Source organism: Sphaerodactylus townsendi, linkage group LG04, assembly GCF_021028975.2.
Source record: "Sphaerodactylus townsendi isolate TG3544 linkage group LG04, MPM_Stown_v2.3, whole genome shotgun sequence".
NCBI lineage: Eukaryota > Metazoa > Chordata > Lepidosauria > Squamata > Sphaerodactylidae > Sphaerodactylus > Sphaerodactylus townsendi.
Genome location: NC_059428.1, coordinates 38348523 through 38376027, shown reverse-complemented (window position 1 = coordinate 38376027; position 27505 = coordinate 38348523). Strand labels below are relative to the sequence as shown.

The 27505-nt window shown below is 41.1% G+C and overlaps 1 protein-coding gene across 2 annotated transcripts in view; it reads right to left on the bottom strand.

Annotated features, from left to right (window-relative positions):
- Window positions 1-14688: 14688 nt before the first annotated feature.
- The window catches only part of LOC125430856 (limbic system associated membrane protein), a 576886-nt gene continuing 564069 nt past the window's right edge, over window positions 14689-27505 (bottom strand). For both annotated transcript variants that reach the window (XM_048493154.1, XM_048493155.1), the window contains one exon: window positions 14689-23954. In XM_048493154.1, coding sequence (XP_048349111.1) covers window positions 23857-23954 — 98 coding nt within the window. In that variant the 3' untranslated portion in view covers window positions 14689-23856. The remainder of the gene's footprint in view (window positions 23955-27505) is intronic.

The following is a 27505-nucleotide window of genomic DNA, read 5'->3' as shown; positions in this document are numbered from 1 at the left end:
TTTAGTATAGGACTCCTATACTATACTTGTGAGCTCACAAGTTCAGGCTCCTGCTGTTCTGGGGCCAGCCGAGGCAGTGCTCCCCTCCCCCTGCCCAGGCACGGCCTAACCAAATCACATTTATGTCATATCTGGCCCTTGTAACAAATGAGTTCAACACCCCTGGTCTAGAACATCGGGTGTGTTCCAGAGAACACTGCGGTTCCTTTGTTGTTTCCCTCTAGGACAAGATCTATAATGGTGAAAAACATTTATTTATTTTATTTAAAACATTTATATGCTGCCTTGTTTTAACACAGCTATGTAGTCATATGGCTCACATGGGGTTGCCATCTCCAGGCAGGGCCTGGAGATCTCCTGGAATTACAAATCTTCCCCAGGCTCCAGAAATTTTCCCCTGGAGAAGATGATGCTGGGGGTGGGGGATGGGGTTAGACCAGGGGTAGGGAACCTGCGGCTCTCCAGATGTTCAGGAACTGCAATTCCCATCAGCCTCTGTCAGCATGGCCAATTGGCCGTTAGACTCTATGGCAGCATATCGCTGCTGAGTTCTCTCCCATCCCTAAACCTTGCCTCCAGGTTCCACCCCAAATCGCCAAGAATTTCCCGGCAAATCACCAACTCAGACCCGGCAATCCTAGACATCCAACATTTGCTTTTTATTCTTTATAAAGAACACAGTACACAAAAGACAGGTGATAAATACAAATCACTGCTTAGCAAACAGTAGGCTAGGTTGTATGAGAAAGTGCAGCATTTATTTTAAAAGCTTCATCAACACAGACATCATTGCCAATCTCTTATTTAAGCTTTTAACATTTATAAATTATTAGTAGATAGTCCCAAGGTCATTCTGAATAGTTTAATCCTCAGTTTAGTTTTCTTGAGAAAAATGGCAACATAGTAAATAAAGAAGCCAAGGGTTTATATTTCAAAACCACAGCTCCCCTTTGTTAATCTCTAGATGGAGTAACTTTGAAAAAACAGTGCCATCTAGTGAATAATCAGTGAACCTGCCCTAAGATTTTTGGAGGCCATCTTCAGCCCTGCTGATGAAGCCAGATTCTGTTCAGCTACCAAAAATAAAATAGAATAAATTGCAGGGCAACGCAGCTAGCAGATCACTCATTGCATCCTGAAACCTTGTATACTTCTACACAAAGAGCAGCTGATCTTGTGAAAACAACAACAGCCAATATCCCTTATTTATTCTGTGCTTCATATTCTGTTTGTTAATAATAAGCTGATTATGTTGGCATGTGACCAGCCTTTTTTTTCCTACTGAGGGGCGCACATCGCCTTCTAAGATTTTTGGCACCTAAGTTTGTTTTGAACTATAAAGCTTCCCCTCCGTTGCCAGGTGTTCTACAAGGAGTGAGTGCATACACTTTGGATTTGCTGCTGTGAGGTAGACAAGAAAGCTATTGAGATCATGAGGTGGAATGACCGTAATATATAAATAACTAAGAAGATCTATTTATTTATTGGTTTGGTTATAAGTGAACAAATCAGCAGCACAGATAGACAAACCTGGCTGAGCCACAAATTTAAACTAATTATCTCTTCAGAGAGTAGTTAGACTTTTCTACAATGTTTTCTGGCACAGGCTTCCACCGAGTAGACACTAGTTTGGTCCTGTCTTACATGCTGGATTCCACCCACAATAGCCTGCCCATTTCCCAGAGTCAGGCTAAATGATACAATGTCTGCTCAACCCCAAAGACAGGCCTGACAATCAAGCGCTCTCTTCTCTTCAAGAGGGGAGAGAGGGGGCTTTCAGAGCCTGGGAGCAGCCAGCTGCTCTGAGGCACTAAAAGCCCTGTCCTTCCCTCTCCCAAGGGAGGGGGAGTGAGGGGGCTCCCCCAAAGGCCACACCACACTAATATCCCAGAAAGTGCTGGAGAAAGGCCCCGCCAGGCCATACAGCCGGCTCCCAGGCATGTGGCCTGCTCCGTGGCCAGTCACCTCCTGCAGTGGAAGAAGCCCAGTCCCTTTGGTGGCCGGCCCAGTGGCATGTGGGCCAAGCCACTGCTGCTGCCTTCCCTTGCCTCCTCCTGGCCCAACATCAAAAAGGAACACTTTAAACAGCATGTTACACAGAGTTGTGTGATCCTTCTGGGTTAGTTCTACTTAGAGAGTAGCGGAACTTTTCACTTGAGAAAGGATAGGACCCCAGCTATTCTTCTTAATGCATGAAAGGGCTTTCCAATAGATCAGACACTCCTAACAAATCTAGGCTGCTTAGCACTTCACAAGGTTGAAATCAGCACTTTGAATTGCACCAGGGGAATACATGAAGGTGTGTTATTGTTCTTATAAGTTCCCTTGTGGATCATGGGAGTGCCTGACCACTAATACAGTAACTAAACATAATGGGGACAGTGGCAGCTTATTGAACACTGGTCGCTCCTTTTGGCTCACTCTTTATTTACAACAGGACCAAAACATTCTCAAGTTTTCAAGCTCAGTACCAACTGGAATACATTACACTGGACCATTCCACACAAATCCCCCTCAACATTTCTAAAATGTTCAGTCCCCACCTTTATAATTATGTATGTCTGCACTCACCCCCTTGAAAGGATTCCTGGCTGCCATTAGATGATTTTCCCCCTTTTTGGGGATGGGGGGTGGGTGGGGAGAGTTTTGGGTTGAATCAATGCTTCACAGCCTCATGCTGTATTCTATATTCTTAAACTCGGTGCTTCGAAGACTGCCTCCCATCCCCAATAAAAGAGCGAACAGAAATGCTGCAAAAAAAAACAGGCGAGGAGGAATTGAGTGAACTCAGAAAATGGTGCCGAGGGTTAGGGTTAGGCTGCGAGACTACAGGTAGCGAGAAAGTGGAAAAATACCAAAAGCCCAAGATGCAAAGACTGGTTGGACACTGTACTAGAATTAAGAAATACGGACAGATTATCTTCAATCCTAAAAGGAATAACCAGGAAAAAATATGACTCAACATGGAAACCTCTGGATCAATACTTGTCAAAGAGAAGATAAAACAATTATTTTTATCTTGTTAATATCAGAAATACACTGCTGTCTCTTGCTTTCATTTGCTAATAGCATAATATAACTACAGGTGTTGGATTATACAAGATATGGACCATTAGACATTATATCAGAACTTTATAAGCTAGTTAAAGTGTATTGTTAGAACCATATGTTAAACGGTTGCCAAACCTAAGTTTTGCAGCAACCCTTATGCAAACTTACTGGGTATTACACCAAATGTCATCCTGATTTAAAAGGTGACACAATAGTATACGGACGGTTAAGTCCATAGACTTAATATGAACATGGTGAACACATGAAAAAAATGTAAATCTCGCAAAGACCAGGAAGCCAAGCTGGAATTAATTATCTAGTTAAAATGCAACGCGTGAATTTTATGTTTTTAACAGTTAAGCTTAGCTTAACTTTTTTAAAAAATTTTCTTGGATTTTAGTTACTAATATTAATTTGTATTAAACTCTCTTTTTCTTCTTTCTCTTATTCCATCCTAATCTTCCCTATCTCTCTTCTTTATTTAGGCTTTTGCGAGATGTTATGATTTTATGCAAATTCTCTCACTCTTATCCCTTTCTTCCCCCTTCCTTAACTTCCTTTTCCCAAACAACAGAGCCTTAAGACCTCGGACCAATATAGAAAATATTGTGTACATGGCATTCTATGTTGTTTGCTAGAACTCTGTATAACACTCCTTTTAAATCTCCAATAAAAATATTTAAAAGAAAAGAAAAGAAAAGAAAATGGTGCCGAGGAGGAAGTTCAGGGAAGCAGAGAAACGTGGGAAACATAATGCATAAATCGCACAGCAACTGAAGACATTTTCAAAACGTTTCAGCTAGAGACTCATTTAAAAAGGGGATTAATTTAAAATGTTTTGAGGCTGGAAATAAAATTTTGGGGGGTAAAAACAATGCGGAACGTCATGGAGGAAATGTTTTATTTCCTGCCTCAAAACGTTAAAAGGTTTGTGTGGAAAGGGCCATAGTCAAGCCTGAAGGCTATCAAAGAATACATCATAAATTAGGGTTTCCAGGTCCTTCCCCCCCCCCCCCGGCTATTGGCAGGGGCGGTTAATGCACACATATTCAGGTTGGAAAACTCCTGGAGATTTAGGGATAGAGCCTAAGGAAGAATCAGACCTCAGTGGTGTACAATGCCATGGAGTCCATTCTCCAAAATATCCATTTTATTCAGATAACTTATCTCTGTAGTCTGGAGATGAGTTGTAATTCTGCGGGATCCCCAGGTCCCATCTGGAGGCTGGCATCCCTTCACACAGATGCCATCTTCCCTTCTCCCCAGATGTTTACTCAGAATATTAATTTCACATATCAACACATAAAAACAGAAATAAATTTGTGGAAAGTATAGCAGTGACTATGTATGTATATTTTCGAAAAGAAGCTTTGTTTGCTAATGCTGATCTTATTCCGTTATTAGGGGGTGGCTTGGGTTGTTTGCAGACATAGTCTCTGTGGTCCTTGGTGGTGGAGAGGCCATTAATAAGGCTTTCTAGCCTGTCGCTTCATGCTGAATTCTTTGAAAGCTATGCCCCTGAGGGCCCATTAAAGGGAGGAACTCTGTCTGCTGAAACATATGAGTTTGGCAAGGGCTGCCTACTTACTTGTCATAAAGTCACTTCCCTAACTCTTGCTCACTGATTATATGGGAAAAGACATACTGGTAAAGCTGGGTGGGAGGAGATTTTATAATGGGAAGGGGAGAGCAACAAGAACCCTGCACTGAGCATTGAGGACAGGGGAGAGAAAATCTATTATTCGTGTGAGGAATTCTGTTTTAATTTTCATGGGAGGTGGAAGAGGATCCAGCTTGAATTAAGGACCGGGATTAAAATGGAACACAACAACAAAGAGGATTAATGACAGGCTCAACTCAATGTCAGAAAACATTCTGGGTGAATGATCAGAGAAAGCAATTTTCCATATGGTAACATAACACAATGTGTTATGTTTTGGAGAACTGAGTTTGATTCCCCACTCTTCCACATGAGTGGCAGACTCTAATCTAGTGAGCCCGGTTTGTTTCTCCTCTCCTTCACAATAAGCCTGCTGGGTTACCTTGAGCTACTCACAGTAGTCCCCACATACCTCACAAGGTGTTTGTTGTGGGAAAAGGGAAGGAGGAAGCTTGTAAGTTTGAGACTCCTTATGGTTAAGAAATATGAGGTATAAATTCAAACTCTACTTCATCTACAATCATTCTATAAACCAACATTTTGCCCTGTGCTGAAGATTTTTTTTAATCTATGTACAGTCAAAGGGCATAAAATTCTCCTCATCCCTTGCCAGGGCAATATACACAAAAGGTTTGTCAATGGGATACTTATACCTTGTGATAGTTAAGAAAGAAGTCAGTTGAAAAATGGTCTCCAATCTGAAATACCAGAAAGGAATGGAGTTTTTGTAAAAAGGATCTATTTTAGATTTTTAGTAATGTTCCGAGGTGTGCTTACTTCAGAGTAGGATGCATTGAACTGTGTAGCACTTATTTGAAAAAAAAACTACACAGGAGTGTGCGGTGGAACAGTGAATATGTTGAATATATTTGCAAATTTATCATCAGCTTGAATTCTGGGTCAGTTATCAGTACAAGGAATTCAGTGTGGTAGAATCCTGGCAATTGGCTGATGTCTTATCATTTGCTGCCCTGACATTTTCTTAACTCCACTGGACCTTGTCTAATCATCCAGCCTCTAACTCCATTTATGTGGGATTTTATGGAGACTTTTGCCTTTGAAATATTCATGGAGCTTTAGTGGTATGGTTCATGCTCCCCTCCCCCTGCCTTAATGGCATGTCTGAGGTTGGAAGGGAAGAAACTCAGTTGGCAGCTGGCTGGAGCAGAGGTTCTCTATCCTGCACTTGCAAATTCAACCTCACAGAACTGAAGAGAGTCCAGCCAAGGGGGCCGAAACAGCATAAGGGAAGTGTGTGTCTGAATATTCTCCACCAATTATCAGATTAAGCCCATGTAAAAGAGCAATTCACCATAGCACAACAGTAACCAAATTCTTTATGTAAGCCACTTGCATGGAATACATATTCCAATAGTGTCTCTCGTCCATTATAACACAGTTTTAAAAATGTTACCTCTAAAATGGCAGGCTTTTTGACATTTAGAAAATATATGATATGTTTACATTCTACACAAGGACAGTTTTGGTTGGTGTCACAAAGACTGAAGGATGCAATGTTATAATTTTGTAATGCTGGAAAGAAAACATTTATTTATTCCCCAGCAAGATATGTTTGGAAGACACCCTCCAGTTTTAAGTACAACTTCAGTGTATACCTGCAACCACCATCCAGTGAAGGAAAAGTATTGAGTCTTTTTGCCAGAGAGATAAATGACAGTCAGTGACAGTTCCTTGGTTACAGTTAAAGGAAATCATGCAATTTGTGCAGCCCCCCCTTCCCCTTCCCCAATAGCTGATAAGTTCATTTGCTGGCCTTGTGCAACTAATGATCTTGGAGCAGTGACTTACCATAAAATGAGTCCAAATCTCCATGAAGATTTCCATAAAGAAAAAACGCAAAGATCATGAGGGCAGAGAAGAAGAAGAAAACACCGCTGAGAAAAAATGTCAGTGAAACAATCTGATTTTTCTTGCTCTGTGTGTGTGGGGTGTGTGTGTGTTGAGGGTAAGGTGTTCTAACCATTTGCCAGGGCAAAAAACATTGTTGACATGAAGACAAAGACAAAATCAGGTAGAATATGTTTGGTCAGTTCTAATACAGCTGAAATTTCCCCTCCTTCTGGTTACCAATTGCCACCATAATGGCAATCAGAGTAAAGGTACTTTACCATTAGGAACTTTTTACTTTACCCAAATTCAAATGAGAACTCCTGTGCCCAGCAGGATTTTGTAATGTATTTTAAGCAGCATTTTAAAGAATTTTAAAAAGTAACCAATCTAGCTGGTACAATAATGGACTTATTTATTGTGTACATTTTTACACTTTTCATACAGGGTGATATAGATGCCTCTCCCTTCCTCTATTTTACCCTTACAACAATTCTGTGGAGTAAGTTAGGCTGAGTGAGGATCAAGTCCTACGTCTTCAGAAAACTGTACCAGACAGATCTGAAAACTGTACCAGACAGATCTGAAGACTGTCATGAGAATAAGACGAAACAAGAACTTTGGTTTGTTTTGTATATTTGGAAATGTCACAAGTGCCCATTTTTTCCTTAGAAAGTAAGACCTGTCTTATGTGGTCTGTGTCTGTGCTGATCTCCTGCTGTTGTATCCTTCCATCCTTCCATTTCATATATGCACTGAAAATGACAGTGTGTTCCTTTAAAAAGTTAGATTGTATACATAAAAAGGAACAGTTGTGTGTTATTTTAAATGTATGCTTGAGCTGGAAAGGTTTATCGAGCTTCCTGAACACAAACCCACCTAGGGAGGAGAATGTTTACGGAAAGGGTTGTTCTAAAATTTGCAGTATATTCATGGAAATCATTATTGACATGTCCCAAATCATCCTAATTAGCAGGTATTCATTGCCACCCACGTGTTCTGCCAAAGTAGCTCTGCACAGCGTGGCAGTGAATGAATCTGCAGGTTTTCAGCCTGTTGCCATTCAACGCAGATAATCAAATATTCGCAGCCTCTTTTTTTCTTTTCAGAAAAGAGTAGACTTTTAAAGAGGAAGAATCTTGATAATAGGAATAAAGGAAGATGTAGGAGTGTAGACATCAGCTGCACCCTCAAATTCCGTCTCTGAAGAGCAGCAGCAGTGTCTGGAAATCCAGATGTCTTTGCTTCCACTAAGGGTAGAAACAGGCATGCTTTGAACAGACATTGCTCTGCCTTAAAAACAAATGCCCAGAATGAAGCAAATGGGTTTGAACCCCTTCTACACTTTCTTCCCACATTTAGACAAAACACTGAGAACTGATTGCAAGCTCTGCACAAATGCCAAGTTATTATGTAAAATGTCACTGGCAGGGCCAGTTCCAAGATTTGCAGGCCCTTTAAGTTTCTAGGCTTCCCTGCCACCCTCTGCCACCCTCTGGCCTGTTATAGGCATACCCTTCCCCAGCAGTGCTGGACAGCATGTGTAACTAGAAGCATGAGTTGTTGAGCACTCCCAGAAAAGTGCTGGGGGAAGTACGTGCAGGGGTGGTTGGTAGCAGTGGGCCCTCCACCAAAAGTATTAGCTGGATCACAGCAGCTGGGGACCTTAGGGTAAACTCATATCAGCCCTGATTCCTTGTGAGTTGCAGATGTGTACATCAAATGAAGGATGCTACGATTTCAGTTTGCTAGATCAATGCAGCCTAAATGGTAATCCCTAAATTAATATGCCAGATAAATATGTGTGTTGGGTACTGTATATCATCCTAATTTAATTTTTGTTCATCATGGTCAAGGCTGCTTTAGCTCCTGCTGGGTTGACTTGTGCCTATTCATAATAATGACAGATTAACCTTAAAGTCCTTGGCTGCATACTAACAGAACACATTTTATTTTATTTTAAATTTATTTTAAATAGTTTTATATTTTGCCCCATCCCCAAAGGGCTCTGGGCGGGTTACAACATCAGTAAACATACATAATTTAAAACATCCTACTACTAAAACTATAAATCCTAATTTAAAACTTTAAAACCAATTACAAAATGATCACAATAACGCTGATTTATATAAATTAATCCATCCCGTCATTTCCACCTCAACTTCCCCCCTCCCCCCAGAGACCGAAAGATGTTTTAATATATTTGACCAATCCTGCTGGCTGGTTGGGAAAGGCCTGGTAAAACAGCCATGTCTGACATACCGTAGTTCCTGCAGGGTTCTGACATCAACAGGTAGCCTGTTCCACCAGGCCAGAGCCAGGGCCATAAAAGCTCTGGGTCTCGTAGAAGCCAGTTGGATGGCTCTTGGGCCGGGGATCACCAGGAGGTTCCCCTCTGACAAATGGAGGGGCCTTTTGGGCAATACGGGGAGATTCAGTCCCAAAGTGTATGACTTTGTTTAGGGTGTGTTTGTGTTTGTGTGTGGAAAAATGTGTATGACTTTGTTTAGGGTGTGTTTGTGTTTTTCTGTGTGTGGAAAAATGTGTATGACTTTGTTTAGGGTGTGTGTGTGTGTGTGTGTGTGTGTTTGTGTGTGTGTGTGTGTGGAGATTACTATGGATGCACAATTACTGCTTTGACACAGTGCTGAAACACACGTCATCATGCTCGTCATACCCTTCAGTTGCTGAAAGACTCATTTTTTAAAAAGAAAATAATAACCTTTGACTTTTTGAGATTAGACTTTCTACTCGTATATATGTATCCTACTGAGTGTTGATGATTGTCTGCTGAACACTCAGTGTTGATCATTGTCTGCTGAACTTACCAGATTCATATCCATTTGTGCATGTGAACTTTTGTATCGGCTCATGGGAACTATAGATTCTCTTCAGTATTAGCTAGACTTTTAAAAAAAATTTCACACCACTAAGAGCTACATCTCAGGTGTTGTTACCACTACTCCTCATATATATTACCCACACTGAAAACTAAAGGAAAAGGAAGCCAAATTGTCCTGATCTGAAATTTTTGCATGAGTGTACTTACACTGCTTTATGGGAGTTATAGTTGTATTAATGGGAATGATTACTTCTTTTCCTGGATAACCTCTTACATCATGATAAAGAGCACAGAAACACTGGGCAACAATAATGAGCCACTTCACCAAAGGGAATTCAGTCAAATTAAGCTGAGCTCATAATTTCATTTTTGGGGAGGGGGGTTCTCAGTGGTAGCTGAGAGCCCTTCGGGGGTTGGGCGGTATAAAAATCCCATAAATAAATAAATAGATAGATAGATAGATAGATAGATAGATAGATAGATAGATAGATAGATAGATAGATAGATAGATAGATAGATAGATAGATAGATAGATAGATAGATAGATAGATAGATAGATAGATAGATAGGTAGGTAGGTAGGTAGGTAGGTAAATAAATAAATAAATAAAAGCTAGCTAGCTCATCTTCTGGGCAGCCCTGGCCCCTACCTTACAGCCCTGGCCCCTACCTGGTGGAACAGGTTCCCAAAGGAGATCAGGACCCTGCAGGACTTGCAGAGCTTCTGCAGAGCCTGCAAGATGGACATGTTCTCCCAAGCATTTGACCAGCCTGGTTAACTACATCTACAGTTCCATATGGCCTCCCGTGGGCATGAAGGTGGGGAGGGAAAAGGTATATGCCACCTGTATTTTATGGTTCTGGTTTTTTATTGATTATATTGAACTTATTTTTACTGTTTTAAAGTATGTTTTAAGATTGTTGTTCACCACCCTGAGCCCCTAGGGGGAGGGCGGTTAAAAAGTCAAACAAACAAATAAATAAATAAAGGCCCCAGGTTTAATTCCTGGCAATTCCAGTTAAGAAGGATTTGTGACTGGAAAATTTAATCAGAATCCAACCCAATGGCAGTGCACAGGATATAGAAATGTGAACTTTTTCCACAGTCAAAACATTTTGGGGAAATATTTCTTTGCCTTAACCCCTCTTTATTTTCAATTTTAAAATAAACATAGGAAATATGGTACAGCCATATTTAGCTAGCTCATTATCAGAAATGTGACAGACAGAAATGAATATGAGAAGGAAAGCAATAAGTGAGTACAAAAGCATTGAAAGTGTAGACAGGAATGGGTTTCATGGGCGATAAAGTATCATTGCTTTGGAATTAATCTCCTGAGCTTTCCCTGCCCTCTTTTTCTAACTCAGTGCCTCCTGAAATGCATCTCCATTTGTCTGTATTGTGTTATTCCCCCTTCCTCTGTCTCATCCCAATGATCATTAGGGTCATAAAGTGCCCCCTCTGTTTTCTTCCCTGTGGCACTCTCCTTGCTATGTCTTGATTTGTTAACTCTCCTATCATTCATCTGAAATCAGAGACTGTGACTTTGACCTGGCTCTCTGTGTCTAAGTGAACCAGTGTACTAGGAGGGCAAGACAGGGAATAATTGAGGGGCACCCAGGTCCTGACCCCTAGTTAATGGCAATTCCAAACATTTGCATTCCAACCCGTTCTAGCAATTCACATTTTGAAAAGTGATGGCAATCAGCTAGGATGCTCAAGACTTCAAATCTCCCTGGAGTTTGCATGCAGCTTAATGTGTTTTGTAATGGCCTGTGAGGATAGAATCCAGATACTAGCCACCCAGAGATGTACATAACTCAACAGACTTTGCAGCACAATAACAGGCAACAAAATCTACCAACAAAATCCTTGGGAAAAGGGAAGAAATGAAAGTTATACCTTATGGTTGAGGCTGCAACAGGGCACCTTCTATATAGCCTCCCTCTCCTCTACTGTTCCATCTTCCCTTTTTTAAATAGCTGTAGGAATTTATTATTTAATACTATATGCTACTCACCATTGAGTTTTTTATGATGTATTATTATTATTATCCACATAACAACATAGCACAAGTGTCTGGAATTCATCTCTGAATATCGAGTCCTTCCCAAGGACCTAGGATATTAGAGGTATTTGCGTAGAATATGTGCAGTTCCTAGAAGTGCTGCTTTCTGCAGCATGTGGACTGATGTTCTGTCCAAGTTTAGGCTTTCCAGATGTTTTTCAAGATTTCTTGGGATTCCTCATAGAGCACCGACTACTAGTGGGATTACTGTTGTTCTTTTTTGCCACAATCGTTCAACTTCAATTTGTAGGTCCTTGTATTTTGTCATCTTTTCCAGCTCTTTGTCCTCTACCCTGCTGTCAACTGGCACAGCAACATCTATGATCCAAACATGTTTTTTCTCTATTATTATTATTATTATTATTATTATTATTATTATTATTATTATTATTATTATTATTATTATTATTATTATTATTATTATTGTTGTTGTTGTTGTTGTTGTTGTTGTTGTTGTTGTTGTTGTTGTTGTTGTTGTTGTTGTTGTTATTGTGGTGGGTATTGGTAGGATTTTAACTCTGGTTTTATTGTTATTTACATCATAATTATATTTTTGCTGAATTGTTGGAATCCGCCCTGACTCCAAAAGGGCAAAGGGTGGCCTACAAATGTTATAAATTAAATGAAATGGATGACAGTCCGTTAACAGTGTAGTTATCCAGTGATGAACATGTATTTGTAAAGTAGCCTTAAGAGTTGTTGGGATCGAATATTTGGAGCCAGAAAGATTTCCCCACCTCTTGCTGTTTCTGTTCAGGGACACAGTGAGATAAAGAGCACACAATTGATATAGTAAAATCATATTTTTCTGACATACTTTGGATTGGAAACAAACTAACATGAGGTTGAGAAATACTGCAGACAGTTGTAATATTTTTTGCAAATGGCTGTGATAGATATTAATAATCTACCACTTTATCCTGTGGATTTGCAGAAAACAGCACTATGTTCCTTCATGGCATTTAGAGCTACAGAAGAGAATTTAGTTTTATGTCAGCAACAGAAAGATGGATTTGATTTGGGGGTGAAATGCGAACTTGACATATTGGTTTCACACAGTGGACATAGCCCTTCGGAGGAGGGCGGTCTAAAAATCTAAAATCTAAATAAATAAATATTTGTATGCCATTAAAGGTTAAAATGAAATGAAATGAAAATAAATAAATAGTCTAGAGACAGGAATATCTCAGAGAAAACAGGATTTAAATACTTGAATGAACAATTTATGCCAATGTTAATAGGATTTGGGAAGACTATACAGTGCCTGGTTTCCCACTCTTTAAAACAAATAAAAGAAACATAACTGAACGAGATATGAAGCCAAGAGGTCTCTTTAGTGTATGACAGAAAGGCCCATGGATTTACTTATTTATTGGGTGGCTTCAGTGCATATACTTGTATCACTTTGCAGAATAGCTTTGTAAGATTTTCATTCCTATGTCATATGAGCCAGTTTTACCTCCTGGCCTGCCACACTATGTCATGATTTGTCCCCCTCACCTGTGCTGATTTTCCACTAGACTCCCTGTCCTGGACTCATTTTCTTATCATGCCAGGTACATTCAGGCCTGTATGGTATAAAAAGGGAGCCAATGTGGTGTAGGGCTTGAGAGTGGTGGACTTTAATTTGGGGAACCAGATTCAGTTCCCCACTCCTCCACATGAAGCCTGCTTGGTTAAGTCAGAACGCTTTTTGTCCATGTGTAGGCAGGCAATGGCAAATCCCTGAATATCTCTTGCCTTATGGGGTTTGCATAAGTCAGTTGTGACTTGAAAGTAAAATCACATACGTACGTACCGTAAATAATGGTCACTGGATGCAAGCAACATGGTGGTGACAGGAGATGAAAAGAAAGAGGCTTTGGCAGTTCATGCAGAATTTGACAAGGTTAGTCCAGGACTAGCACTGATATATACTTTTGCAAATCCTGATGGGTTAGGGTCAGTTAATCTGCCTCTACTCTCTCCCCATCTAATTCAGTTCAAGCCACAAAGGATGGAGACATCACAAGTCTCTGGATTTTGTCATAATATTTTGCCTCGTTTAGGTCTGCGGCTGAAAAAAAAATAGGAAAGGATAGACCCTGGAAGCAGATCTAGGAATCTGTCCACCACCTTCATGATGCTCAACAGTTTGCATGACAAAGATTGCACTTTGCAGATTCTGTCATCTTGTCCAGCAAAAGAATAGGCAAAACATGTCCCTTTATTTCTGCAGATATTTTCTCTTGGCAATATGGTTGCATCACACACTTGGGGCACTTTTGGGAACTAGACATAAATGTTATGTATTATGTGTATTTTTTAATTATTAGACATCCTATGTACATTATGACCCCCACATTCAAAACTCAAAGATGCCCCTTAACCCAATATTTTGCTGCTGTTGTTGTTATTTCTTTCCTCTGGAACATCCAAAGTAACCACTACTGGAGATAGGAACCAGAATGATGGATTCTATGTAGCTGAATCGCGCCTTGCAATAAAATCGTTGTTTGCTGAAGGCAGAAGCATCTCTGAAATGGGTCCAGCATCTGCCCATTTTCACATGTGTTTTGGGTAGGAGGTGTCTAGTGCTATGGGAAATGGCCTTTTCTTCCCCTTCCTTAATTTGTGGCCTTGAGACCACATTTTAACAATTCTTGCCCACCGTTATTGGCAGAAACATTTGAACATATAAAAATCATTCTAGAGCTTGGACACAATGAAAACACAGTGGAGCGGTTCCACTCATCCTTCTGGGTTTCCCTGTTCATAATTTCTTAGAGAAGACTGGATGGGGAGGGGAGAGGTTCTTCTTGCGCCAAATGATCTGCCAATGATCTCACTTATTGTTGCCCCATGGTCTTGAGTTACTTGGACCTGTTGGTTCTGCACAGGATATTTTATGCAGTACACTTACTTTCTACATGAGTTCCGTGTCGATTAGCTTGTTGTGGAACATTGGCAGGTGAATGATTCTTGCTTTGGACAGAGCCTGGCATTTTATTCCCTTCTGAGTTTATGGTTCTGTTTGGTAATTTTGCTGCAGTCTGACTACAACAAGGCTTCACCTTATTGCCATTAGATCTACGGGAGAGAGTTCAGAGACAAATCTCAGCCACAATTCTAAGCAACAAAAACAGTTTGAACAATGTACTGGTTTATCCTTCCCTCTCCCTCCCCCTGCTCCCTCCCATCCCAAGGATGTGGACAGGACAAGAAACGAAGACTCAGCTCTTCCTTTTCATGTTTATTTCATTTTTGTTTTTTGTGGATTTTTGTTTTTTTTAAGACCACAGAAGAGCAGAGCATTCATAGATGTAAATAAACAGAGACACGAAAACAGAAGTTAAATACATTGAGAAAAGAAAAAAAGGAAACAAAAAAACTTTTGTCATTTTTTTACACACACACTGCGCTTTTAAATTTTTTCTTCCACAGAGCTAGTTTTTGAAAAAAATAAACCTGACAGAAAAAAAATAGAATGGCCACGTTCTCATTTCGTTAAAGAGAAGTTCAGATCATGTCTACGGTGCTGGGGAAAAATATATAAAGATATAGATATATATATATATTTATATGTATATAACACTGTTAATGAGGAGAATTCTATCTGCCCAGCAGTGCAGCAAGAAGAAACTGGATATCCTCCCAAAGACCTGGGAGAAAAATTTGGCTGCAGCTGGGAAAATCCAAAGGCCAGGGATCTGTGGGAGACAATGTGACCGTCCTCTCCCCATCCCTTTATCTGCACAACCCTTTTCTTGTTAGCAGGAGCATACCACAAGTCACAAAGCTTATGACTTTTATTATACATTTAGTCTTAAAAGCACGTTGAGCAAGTATGTGTCAGGTTGTATGTGTTGTGGGGGAGGGGCAAAGGTGAGTGGGGGTATAAAAGGGATAGTTTAGGAAGTTGGTAGAACATTTTGTGGTAGCGTTTATGCCTTTTTGTGTGTGGGCATGTGTATTTATATATATATCCATGTGACCAAAATGATGTTCAAATGAGATGCCTTCAGAGAAGGAAAACGCTCCCATTTGAAACAGTTTTTTTTTTTGTGAAAGGTCGGTGATCATGCTTCAAGTATAGCATTATGTTTCATGTACACACATATAATCCATTGAGGTACAAGGAATTGCAAAAGCTACCAAAAGTAGAGAACACAGTTCTTCATAAACACCCCCCCCCCCGGCCCCCGCCTCTCACATGTCTTTGGTTACTTTCACAAGAGACACAAAAAATACCTTTTTTGAATTTGCTGTATCTCTATGATTAAATCACATTGAGCCAAACTTGGCATGTTTAGATATGGAATAATTTCATGCATTTCTTTTTACAGCTATATTTCCAAGGACTAGTGTTTGATCTTTACATGGCTGTTAGTTGCAATGCATACCATATCATCAAATTCGGGGGGGGGGGGGGAACACATGCATTCTCAGTGTCACTTGTGAAAGTACCTTGTGTGGTACTTAAAGTATGGTACACAATGATATTCAGCATCAAGTGGAGAAGTTAAGAAAGAAGATCTGTGTTGCCTAGAACTTGACTGTATATGAAACTGGTTCAGTGGATGTGCTTAGTGAACAATATTGCCTTCGTCTGACTCTAGTCATTCCTAGGCCTCACTTGGTCTCTCCATTGGCTAAAATATTCTTAAGGTGGAGAGGTAAATGCATCTCAGTAATTTCATTAATTTACTAAGCTTAACATACACAGCAATAACTGAATAATTAGAAATACCACATTCCAGTCAAAAATCTGTGTCCCCGGTAGATTTGGATCTTTAAATGGACAATGAAATGAAGTCTGTCCGTGGTACATATTTCTCCCTTGCATAAGGGGGAGCTTTTCTGGTCTGAGAATAGAAGGTACTTATTGATATGAACACACCTTGGGTATTAGCCTGTTCAAATTCTTTCACTTGCAATGGTTACAGTCTTGCATAGTTATTTCTCGCCTTTTAAACAGCCAGATACTTCACCAATATCGTATACTCTGAGCTCACCATGTCTTCCTTCCTTTCTGACCATTCTGGGAAGGTCTTGTGAAAAATTCCTTTCAACATTTGGTGTAACTGACTCAGGAATGAAATAACAAGAGGTTTCCCTTCAAGGGGGAAACAGAAAGAGTCCTTGTAAATCCTCTGCTGAGCACCTCCAAAATTTACTTCCACAGAACATTTTTAAGGTTGTTTCTTGTAATATCAAGAGGAAAGGAAATGTCAGCTGTGGATCACAGGAGTTTGGACAAAAGAAGTGGGTTGTATTTGCATGTGTATAGAAGAAATTACTTTCTGTCTTTTTCCATGAGAGGATGTAAAGAAATTACATGGAAGCCTCCTTTGGTGTGGTGCGGCTGACAGCAAAGGTAGTTCACCTGTAATTAAATGTCCATCAATCCTTTGAAACAGCTAGTACAGCTCAAATATTATCTGTAGGGTTTGAAATGATCTTTATTTTTTCAATGATGTTTATTTAGTTAATGCTGAATGAAAAGAATAATCTTAACTCCACTAACATCGCTGACCAAACTCTTTTCACCTTCACTGAAGTCAGGGGGGCTGTATCCTTGGCTTTCAAAAATGGTGTAATTAATAGGATCAAATATGCACATAACATGTTCACATCATGCTTCTACTTCTGATCTGTGGACCCCAAAGCAGAAAAACAAGTGGTTAAGGTACGTAGAGACTTATCACATCTACCTCCCCAGTAATTTACGGGCATATGTAGCCATACCATTTACTGCACAGCAAGACACATACAAATGATGATGCCATGCAGTCATGCCTACTGATCATGTGTTCCCAGGTTGGATTGGGGCCATGGCTCAGTGGTAGAGCCTCTGTTTGGCATGCAGAAGGTGCCGGGTTCAATCCTTGGCATCTCCAGTTAAAAGGAACAGTTAGGAGGTGATATGAAAGACCTTTGCCAGAGATCCTGCCAGTTTGAGTACACAGTGATTCTGATAGACTGATGGTCTGATTCAAGTATAAGGCAGCTTCATGTGTTTATGAAAGTATGAGGCTTTCTCCATGCCCTCTTGTTACCCTGTCTAAGAGGCATGCCTTTCCCTTCCCTCCAGCCCCAAGTCATTTGAAAAAGGTTATAAATCTGCTAGCAAGTAAGGGGTCATCTTCAGATTTAAGCGCTTCTTCCTCGGCATGTACATTACTGGACATTTCATGTCACTCTCATATATTTACAAACTTGTAGAAGAAATACAATTTTTTTGTATTTTTGTTTTTATAACACTAAATGTTAAACTTCCATCAATCAAACACAATTACACCTACAGTCTCGAGGAACTGGTGTCCCGTTCTGAATCACCACTCAGGCGCGGTGACAGGCTGAAGCTTTTTAGGGCTGTGAGGGGAAAAGGGAAGCGGGAAGACAAGGACAGCATGAGAGGAAAGAGTTGAACTACTATAAGAAACATCTTCACATGAATTTTCCCAGAGGATACCATAAAGTCACTCATTCTTTTTGACCCCAGGGACATCTTAAGAAGGTCCTAAGTGAACTCTAAGACTTACTGGCCTCAATGATAAACAAAATATTCAACAGCCAGTGAGAACTGAGGGCATTCAACGCCTCTCAGGAAGCACAAAGACAACATCAGACTCTGTAGAGTGTGACAGAAAACTACATGATTATTTGTCCAAACCAAATACTACCCATAGTCCTCTTAGTAAACCAACTTTGCTAAAAACTTTACAAAAATGTAGCTCACATGCAATATTAAAGTGCCTCAGTATACCTCCCCATTATACAGAGAAGCTTGGGCATAGAATAAAGAGTTGACAAAGGTCCCATCATGAGTCAGTGGTGGAGGATCGGGGAAATTTGATTCACAACCATTAAGCCTGACACGTTTTTGTTCTGTTTCCTGCTTCAGCCCATCTTGTTCTCTCTAAGAAAAAACCCTGTTTTTGTCAAATTTTTTTGTTATTTTACAAGTGTACTTTAAAAAACATAATTTTTTGAGTTTTCTTTCTTCTAAAAAACACATTGCTCTCAGTGGCACAGTGTTTATCAGCAGCCCCACAGTAACAAAACATGGCATTCAGTCCAACACTTTAAAATGACTCTATTACTGCAATGCTAAACGGTACAATTGACATTGGCAAAGAACAATGTTAGTTATGGGACTGACTGCATGAGAGGGAAAAGATGAACGTAGTTTTAGTTCCTTTCTTGACGTATCAGAAATGCTACTGGATATGGATGCTGACATCCTGAAAGACTCCGCCCAAAGCCATGAGGCATGAATGCTCAGAAGAATAACCAAGGGAGAAGCTTGACTTTGTTCCCACAGAAGATGTATGGCTTATGGTGGTCACCAAGTCACATACAGACATAAATGACATTCATTCATTATGGTTTTCAGTCTTTATGCAGATATCTGGTGGAAGTACTGATGTACTATCTAGTTGTCATTGAACAGTGATTCTTTCACTGCAATATACTTAGTGTTTACCTCTATAGAAGCTAGTCAGCCCTGGAAACCTCCTAGTTTTAAGCTGCTTTTCAGTTCTCCCTTCTTGGATGGAAGTTCTCTCTATTAATGGCTCCCTATGCCATTTTGGGATGCTCTGATGCCGTTGAATTAGGGTGGTGGGGGGAATAGTTGACTTAGCCTGGTCATTTACCATCTTATTCTGCCTGAGATTGGCCTTGGATCCCCCAAGATTAAGGGCTGGGGATCTTTTACAGAGTCCACAACTTTCTCTAGCACTAATTGTTTTTGAGCTTCATAATTCTACTCTGCCATTATTAGGTGGTCTTATGCTTAGGGGTCTTATATGCCTTTGAGTTTTATAACTAGGAAAAAAGAGCTGTTCCCCTGAAAGCCTATTTACACACCCTTGAGTTTTTTGTCAGGTAAAATGATCATAAACATACAGTCCATGTTTCCTATTCTGAAAAATAAGAATGGTAACATGGTTTTACTGCATAGGGGCTCATTCAGAAGGTCACTTTGCAATGCTCTAAGGGGAAAAGTGATCTCACACCAACTGTTCAATCACCAATATGATCATGTGAATTAGTTTCTAGGGATGACAACAGGGAATCTCAGGGCCAGGGATCAAATTCCAGTAGCTAACACACACAAACACACATACACTTCTCTCCTCTCACACACATATACATTCTCTCAGCCTTGTTGGGCAATGTTTCAGACAACACTCCTCAAAGTGGTACCCCTTCAGATTTCTAGACACCGTCCCAAAATGCAAGTGGAATTTTATCTTAGGGTGCAAAATGATATGAACTAGATGCCCTCAAGGAAAGGAAGGGGAGGCATCTATCTCTTTGTGGTGGCAGGACTGTCCTGGACTCATATGGAAGAGCTCATCAGGGATAAGGCTTCCCATCTCTCCTGAGTGCACCAAGTTAAGGAAGAAAGGCAAGTGGAAAAGGAAGGTTTTTATAGGGCTACTTTTAATCTTTTCTGTCATGGCAACTCATTTTTTGATAAATGGTACCCCTCACACAAAAAGGGTAAGAATCTGACAGTATTATTTCTTTCTAATTGCTTTACAAATGAACTCTGCATTTTTGAGGGGCACCTAAAAGCTGGGAAATACACCTTGGAAAAAAAAGGCAGAGACGCTTAACTATCTAGGAGAGTAGGTTAGGATCTCCACAGTCTCCCATTTGGTGCCTACTCCCCCCCCCAATACTTCCCCACCTCAACTCTGGCCCTAACCTAGACAGGATGGAAATTGTGACAGACCCAAAGCACAAAGAGAAACTGTCATCCACCCTGGACTATTTTGTGTCAAGTTCAAGGAACAACTGAAGCTTCAACGCAGTTGTAAACAGTCACCCTTCTTAAATCCTTTAAGTTGATGGGTGTAAAAGGGTGAAACTCTGCTTAGGATTGCACTATTCTTCCATATAATTATATGAGGAAAACAAAATGACAGGAACTCAAGATCTAACCATGGACATGTTTTGAGTAGAATGAGATCCCAGATGAAGGCTTGGGAGATCAACTACATTTTATGCCGTTATTAAGGCACGCAGTGTTTGTGTATGGGAATTATTTTGTAGATTTAGTTCTTCCTATCCCTTAACACTCCAGCAGAACTCACTCTGTGACATCCTCTAGGGTTATTTATCCACTCCTCCCCGTAGTCGTTCACACCCCTTTGCTTCTGCTTGCCTGCCTCTACAGAATGCCGTCTAATAGACAATCGTAAACTGAGAAGCCTGGCTAGTTGCTTAATTGACTGCCCAAGTCTGTTCAAAACTGCCAACTTCAGCAGAAATAAATTGTCAGAGCAGCAGGAGTGGGAAGCTGCAGTGATGTTGATCAAGGTGATAGCTGGCTTGCTGTATGCAGGCGTGGAGCTGCAGAGAGCTCTTTGCAAAAGGAATGATACTCGTTAGAATGAAAGGAAAAAAATGCACATATGTACACACTCACACTTTGCTTCCGCATTTCCAGGCATGAAACCATTCCCTTTGCTAATGCAGGAAATGCATTACAGGAAAACCTGACCCACCTTCCACTTACTATCCAATTGCAGATTTCCACTGTACATTTGGAAGGGATGAAAAGGGTTTTTCTTTGTTTTTGTTTTGCTGATTAGCAGTTCAGTGGAATGAAAGTCACCAATGCAGTACCAGTCAGTTTAGTCTTGGATTATTCTTTAATGGCCACTGAACATAGCATCCTTTGCACACTCACATCCCTACTGGGTGACCTTGGGCTAGTCGCAGTTCTTTGGAACTCTCTCACTCCCACCTACTTCACAAAGTGTCTGTTGTGGGGAGGAGAAGGGAAAGGAGCTTGTAAGCTACCTTGAGTCTCCTTACTGGAAAGAAAGCTAGAATATAAATCCGACTCTTCTTCTTCCTCCTCAGATGAGGTACCAACGGTTCCTTGAGGGGAACATAGTGACATGCCAATCCAAGTGTCAGTTTCTGAACCATTTCTTTTAAATAAGTGAGGCAGAGGCTATGCAATCTGATTGCACTTGTGATTTAGTCAAGTTGGGAGCAAAATCCTGGCATTAACTTTTTTTTAACCATTTCAAACCTCACTTGAGCCGGAGTCATCTCTGGAACTGACACAGACATCAAGTCAGATTGGATTAATCTGGCTCCTCTTCTCCCTGTAGTACTATAGCAGGAGAAGTTCTGCCTGGTAGCTTAACACAGAGGCAGTCATTTAGGACAGTTTGGTTGGTAATGCCAATTTATTACACTTGCCCCATCTAACATTTTTAGTATTACATAAGGGAGTTAAATTAATATATTTAGATTCACAAGTACTTTTTTTGTAATAAACCAGGTCACTTCAGTTAGCTGGAGACTGTTTAGAGACCTATTCAAAAACAATTTATCTTTCCCCGCATTTTCACCTTGGTATGATCATGTCATGTTACTTAGGTTTCATCTTCAACAAGACTGCTAACAGCAAAATGTACTAAGAAGAGTTAACATTATGGACCTTGTGAGATACTTGTGCATTCTTTACACTTCCTTTAGTATACTCATAAGAGGGTTTCCAATTCCTCTTCCCTGTTACGTACTGCAAGGTGAGATGCCCAGAGACTGAAAAAATGCCATCTCTTTATCAAAGGATGAAAAGTATTGTTCCATTGGAAAACTAGGTAGCCTCAGGGTCAGAGTGGATTCCAGCCATAGCAACATTAGAACCACTCAACACAACTGGAGAAAGCTCCTTCATACAAGGACACACCATGGTGTTCTCCTTTGGTTCTATCTGCTTCTTCAGCTGGGTCCTACAAAGCTATCCTATCAAGGCTAAGGTTCCTGCGCCAGAAGTGATCCCTGTGCATTACTGTTCAAGCACAGAAAACACATTCACCATGCAAGCAAAGTAAAGCAGAATCAAGAGACAGGAACTAAGATATGAGCAACCAAGCTATTATATACTGTAAATTTACCCAGCTAAACCCTGGCATTTATGGTGCAGCATCCTGAGATGGCCCATCTGCAGACCATGGTGGACTCCATTTGGGATTTTACCTTTGTTCCCCTTTTCTCTGCAGCCTACCCTTACACAAAAGTATACCCTGATGATACCCTGGTCTCCTGGACTTTATATTGAGCTTCCTGGATTCTATTTAATTTCTGCCACCTTCAAAGTCTTGACTCCAGAGCTCCTTTGTTCCCGGTATCTCCTGGGCCTTTCCTGAGTCATTCCTGCAGACCTTGCCATTACTTTGTTCAAGAAGCTCCATGTTAAATGGATTGGGTCTGGACAATGGGCACTTCCACTAAGGAATGCTTACTGACAATCTGTACAAACCACCAGGAGTGCTTTAGTCTTTTTCTGAGATCAGATTCATTCTAAGTGCAATGGCTCCCAAACATTCACAGTACCAAGCAGCCCCATTAGGCTTTGATATCACCCTATCTTCTAACTGGTTTGATGTCCTATTTGGATCTAGGCAAATTAAGTATTGGGGGAAATGTATGTGTTCCACCTGAATGGTATCCAGTTAAACTGAGTTGGGGAACAGGAGAAGGCTTCTCAAAACAGGGCTTCCAAGAAGAAGGAATGCTAGCCAGTCATGGCAATGTTCTGCCAGGGAAACTATTGTTCATCTCCTCCTCATCCTGCTTTCACACCCAAGCACCTCTCATCTTCTTGTACAATGCAAGACATCATCTACAGCATAATTAGCGTATGTACACAGGAACTGTCCCCTTGACATGCGTTTGAGACACTCACACACATCCACACAAGAGAAAAAGAGATAGAGGGAGAGAAAGGCTTGGCAAGGACAAGAGGTCAGGTGAGTTAAATTGGTATCTTTTAGCCAAATCAAAGAATTGTGGGCCAACAGCATCAAGGACTATAAGGGAGCGGTGAGGTAAAGGGCCATGTGGAGTTTCTTCGTGGGACACCAGTATGCTGGAGAGATCTGCATCACTGTTTGCCAGAAATCGGAAAAGGCGAAGTATCCTTTTTTAAGAAATGACAAAGCCAATCAAAATGTTGTGGCTACTGACACCAAAGCAAAGGCTGTCTCATTCGAGGAGGGAAAGAAGGAGAAAATTGATCAGGGAATGAGGAGAATAAAAGTGATTTCACTGTTGATATTTCTTTTTACAGCATCTCAGCATCCTTGGCAGGCTCCAGTGTCTGTAGAGTGATCCGTCTGGCCTCCCGTACTCTCAGATGATCGGTGACTTTGACAGTTTGTGATAATAAACGTTGTTGGTTCTTCTTCATTGCTATTCCCCCCCTTTTGTTGCGCTTCACGCAAAAGTTGTGAACGAAACTGTCCTTTCCCCCTTCTCTCTCTTGCTCTGTCTCCTGTATGACACATTTTTGTTTGTTTTGCTTTGTGTGTTGTTCTTGTTGTTGCTGGGCTTTTAATTTTTTTTCCCTTTTTTAAAATTCAGATGTTATTAACATTTGCTGAGGAGGCAGAGCAGGCAGGCTGCCAACAGCCACAGTGGTACGGCCAGACGCATTGATCCGTTGCCTGGCATCCCTGTACCAGGTCCTGTGGGGGTGAAAGAAGGAAGAAAAAGAAGAGAGAGAAAGTTTACTCACAAAACTGTAAGAAATTGGAACATGCAGAGGAACAGCCATATTCATTTAATGGCATTCCCCCTTGTCCGTCTTGTGCCTCCACAAGGAAAAGTTGAACTGGAGATGTATAGATTACAGAATCGCACTTCATGTGTGGTGCAATTCTTCATTGTTTTTTCATTCCATCACACCACTGTACAAGAAAAATCTGACCATGACAGAATGAGACTGCATATTACATACCTATCAACCTATCAGTCACACATTGTCCTTTCAAGAGGTTTTGTTACATTTTCATTGTTTGTGTGCCCCATTACTTCAGTTTTTTTTCTGCACCTTTTGCTCTCTCTCTAATGGTTGCTTGAATATTATATCACTGTATCTCCAGCATTCTTCCCTGCAGTGTTAAAGTGCAGGGAAATATGCCAGAGACACAGTTATGTAATATTGAAGTGACCACTAGAGGGAGCAAAACATGGTAAGAAAAAACCCCCAAAGCAATAGTGCTGGCAGTGCAGTGCACATAAGTGCTGACAGTGCAGAAGAGCCCCAAGTTGGTGCAGATACCACACCTAAGAAGCTTCTTAAAAATGGTTCATTATTTAGGCCACCTCACTGCCAAAAGGGGAACATGTGAATCCAATGGATTATTTGTTTCAATTTGAAAAAAGGTCTTTGTGTATATTTCAGCTGTGCCAACTAGAATAAACTAAAATTCAATGGTAATGTCCATGGACAGAAAGGGTGCTTTGTCTACACAGCACGACTTCCTTCTCGCGTCTTCCCTGCCCCCCACCCCAACACTATGGCAACTAATTTGGCCTTGATTTTCAGGACAGCAAATTTTTGCTGGGTATAAGGACCCCTCACTCTCTGCAAAAATCAGTAAGGAATGGTGTATAGCTCAGTGTTCCACAACCCAGGCACTCACATTTTCCATATCATTACAAGGTTGAAATAAGAAACAGCAGTTTCTATACTGTTGGACATCCACGACATTATCCATATCTATAGCCATCCATCTGATATATAATTGCACTGGAGGTGTGGAAAGATTCCCATGGCCAAAGGTGGTAGAACTCTGAGAAAGGCATCCCCTCCACTCCAGGTAACTTTGTAATCTGTGAAGTCTCAGTCACCAGTGAGAACAAACTCTACCCAGATTTCAGGAGTGATGCAGAGGGAAGGGTTCATTAAGGCTCAAGTTTTAGCTCAAACTTGTGCTAAAAGTATTACATTTTCCAGAAAGTTTCTCTCCCCCCCCCATTTTGTTTCAAAGAACAACAGTTAAAGGTGTGATAACTACATCTGCAGTCTGAAGTGGTACAGTCAATTCCGCTACCCCATGACTCCACCACTTCAATCTGCTGCATATTTAAACCAGATGGATGGATTAGAAGCAAGGCTCCGAGAGGGTCAAAAAAAGGCATCATTGGTAGCTGAAAAAAAAGAGAAACAAATTCTCTGCTCAGCAACAGGAGACTGAACCAGCCCTTTGCACTGGAACAGTGAAAAACTATTTCCAAACCAGTTCAGGGATCTGTAATTAAAAATTACTGGAAAATCTGGAATAGGCTTACATTCATTGGTAAAGTCCATGGACAGAAGGGATGCTACGTCGACACAGCACAACTAATGCAACCACCATTCTCACCAAGCAATAGAATTACCTGCTGGCTTAAGGCTTCCTTAATTTTTTTTAAGACACAACATAAAAGAACTTACAGTGATTTGGTGAAGGTTCTGAGGTTAAGAGAGTTTCACATTTGTAGATCAATGGACCATAAAGTATAAGATGATTTTTCACAATGAAGGCTCTAAACTGTGGTAGACAGACCCTTACCAAGCAGAGTCAAAAGCCGCTCACATCTGGGTCAGTAATTTAATGGGATCAAGCACCAAGTACAGACGGGTGAAACAGAACCGAGTCCAAAGCAAGATCAAAACTGGGTTCAGGCACCAGAAACACACTCAGTGGCTTACAAGTCCACACACATCATCATCACTGCCACAACACAGCTTGACTGACAACCTCTTTTATAGTAGATAGCCCACCCACCAGTGCAAACACTTCATGCAGCTGGGTTGCTGCAGTCTTGGCAAGCCCAGCTGGCCCCAGAGCTGCTAGCCTGCTGCTGTGTCTTCTTCTTCTCTGCAAACTGGCATGCAGCTTTCTCCAGCAATGCTCTCAGGACTCTGGAGACAAAGTGGGTGAGAGGGTTGGCAGAGCCTCCCCTGGTTTGGCATCAGGAGGTTGGAGAATCTCAGAGCTGTCAGAGCTGCCGGACCTGGTCCTGCAGAGACTACTGCTGCACATTCCGCCTGAGCTTCTGGGCCAAGTCCTGCAGGAGGCTCAGGCTGAGAGCCTGCAGACATTACCAGGGACTCTGGGCCAAAGCTATGCCCTCTTCCCTGTCTTCCTCCAAGGGGTCCCCAGACATGCTGCACTGGGCCACAACATAAACTGTTTCCAGGTTTTGCAGTTCAAACTTATACAGCCTATAGAATAATTACAGTTTGGTGTTAATGCTACACACTGAACTATCTGTTAAATGAGATTGTTTGGAGGGAGGGCAATATTCTCCAGCTGACAACTGGACCCAAGGGGAACAGATGCCACAGAAAGAGGTGCAGAAGGAGAATCGTTTGACATGACATGATCATTCAGATACGATGAGAAGATTTATGACAGTTGATCTGTTATGCTCTGAAGCTCTTCATTTAAGAGACCTGCACCCTTAACGGAGCTACACCCTTCTACGTCCATTGTCTTCAATGGACTTATAAGGGTGTAATTGCTTGGACTTTGTATTTCTCTGTCTTGATTAGAGCCATGTGAAATGCAAAGGCTGATTATATTATTTTTCCTCTGCGTTTGCATATTGTCTTCGTTGGTGCTTTGCTCTCATCTAGGTGAACCCCTTCATTTCTTTGGCAACCTTATCACATCACCCACCACTTATGTGCAATTTACACACAAATTATCTTGAAAAAAGGGGGGATTCAGGGCAAAAAAATGGTAAAGAAAAGTGTGTGGTTTGATTCACATAGGGTGGCGGGGGGGGGGATGACAGTGGGGATTTTTGAGTTAAAGCAGCAGGAATGACAAATTCATCATGTTCTTAGTAAGACCATGGAGAAATTGCCAGTTTCCTCCTCATTGTCGCTGGTCCCCATTTTCCATGAAAGAGTCTTGCCAGGAAACCTGCAGCACAAGCTCTGTGTGACCTGTCTTTTCATCCCCCCTCCCAAAGGACACAGCGTGGTCCACCTGTTTCCTCCTCCTCGGTGTGGTAGCCCTTGAATGCCACGGCTTGTTATAATTCTGCATGTTGAAGGGCGTCTGCCCACAGCTAGACGCTACCTCCTCAGGGGCTGATTCATCACAGCACTCTAATCAATAAAACATAGAACCAATCAGCAAATGTCTGCAGTCCCAGGAGAGGCTTTGTAATTATTTATTTGAAAAGTTGGGAGGGGCAGCGATTTCAGTGTAACGCTTATGGCCCTGCAGTGCAAACC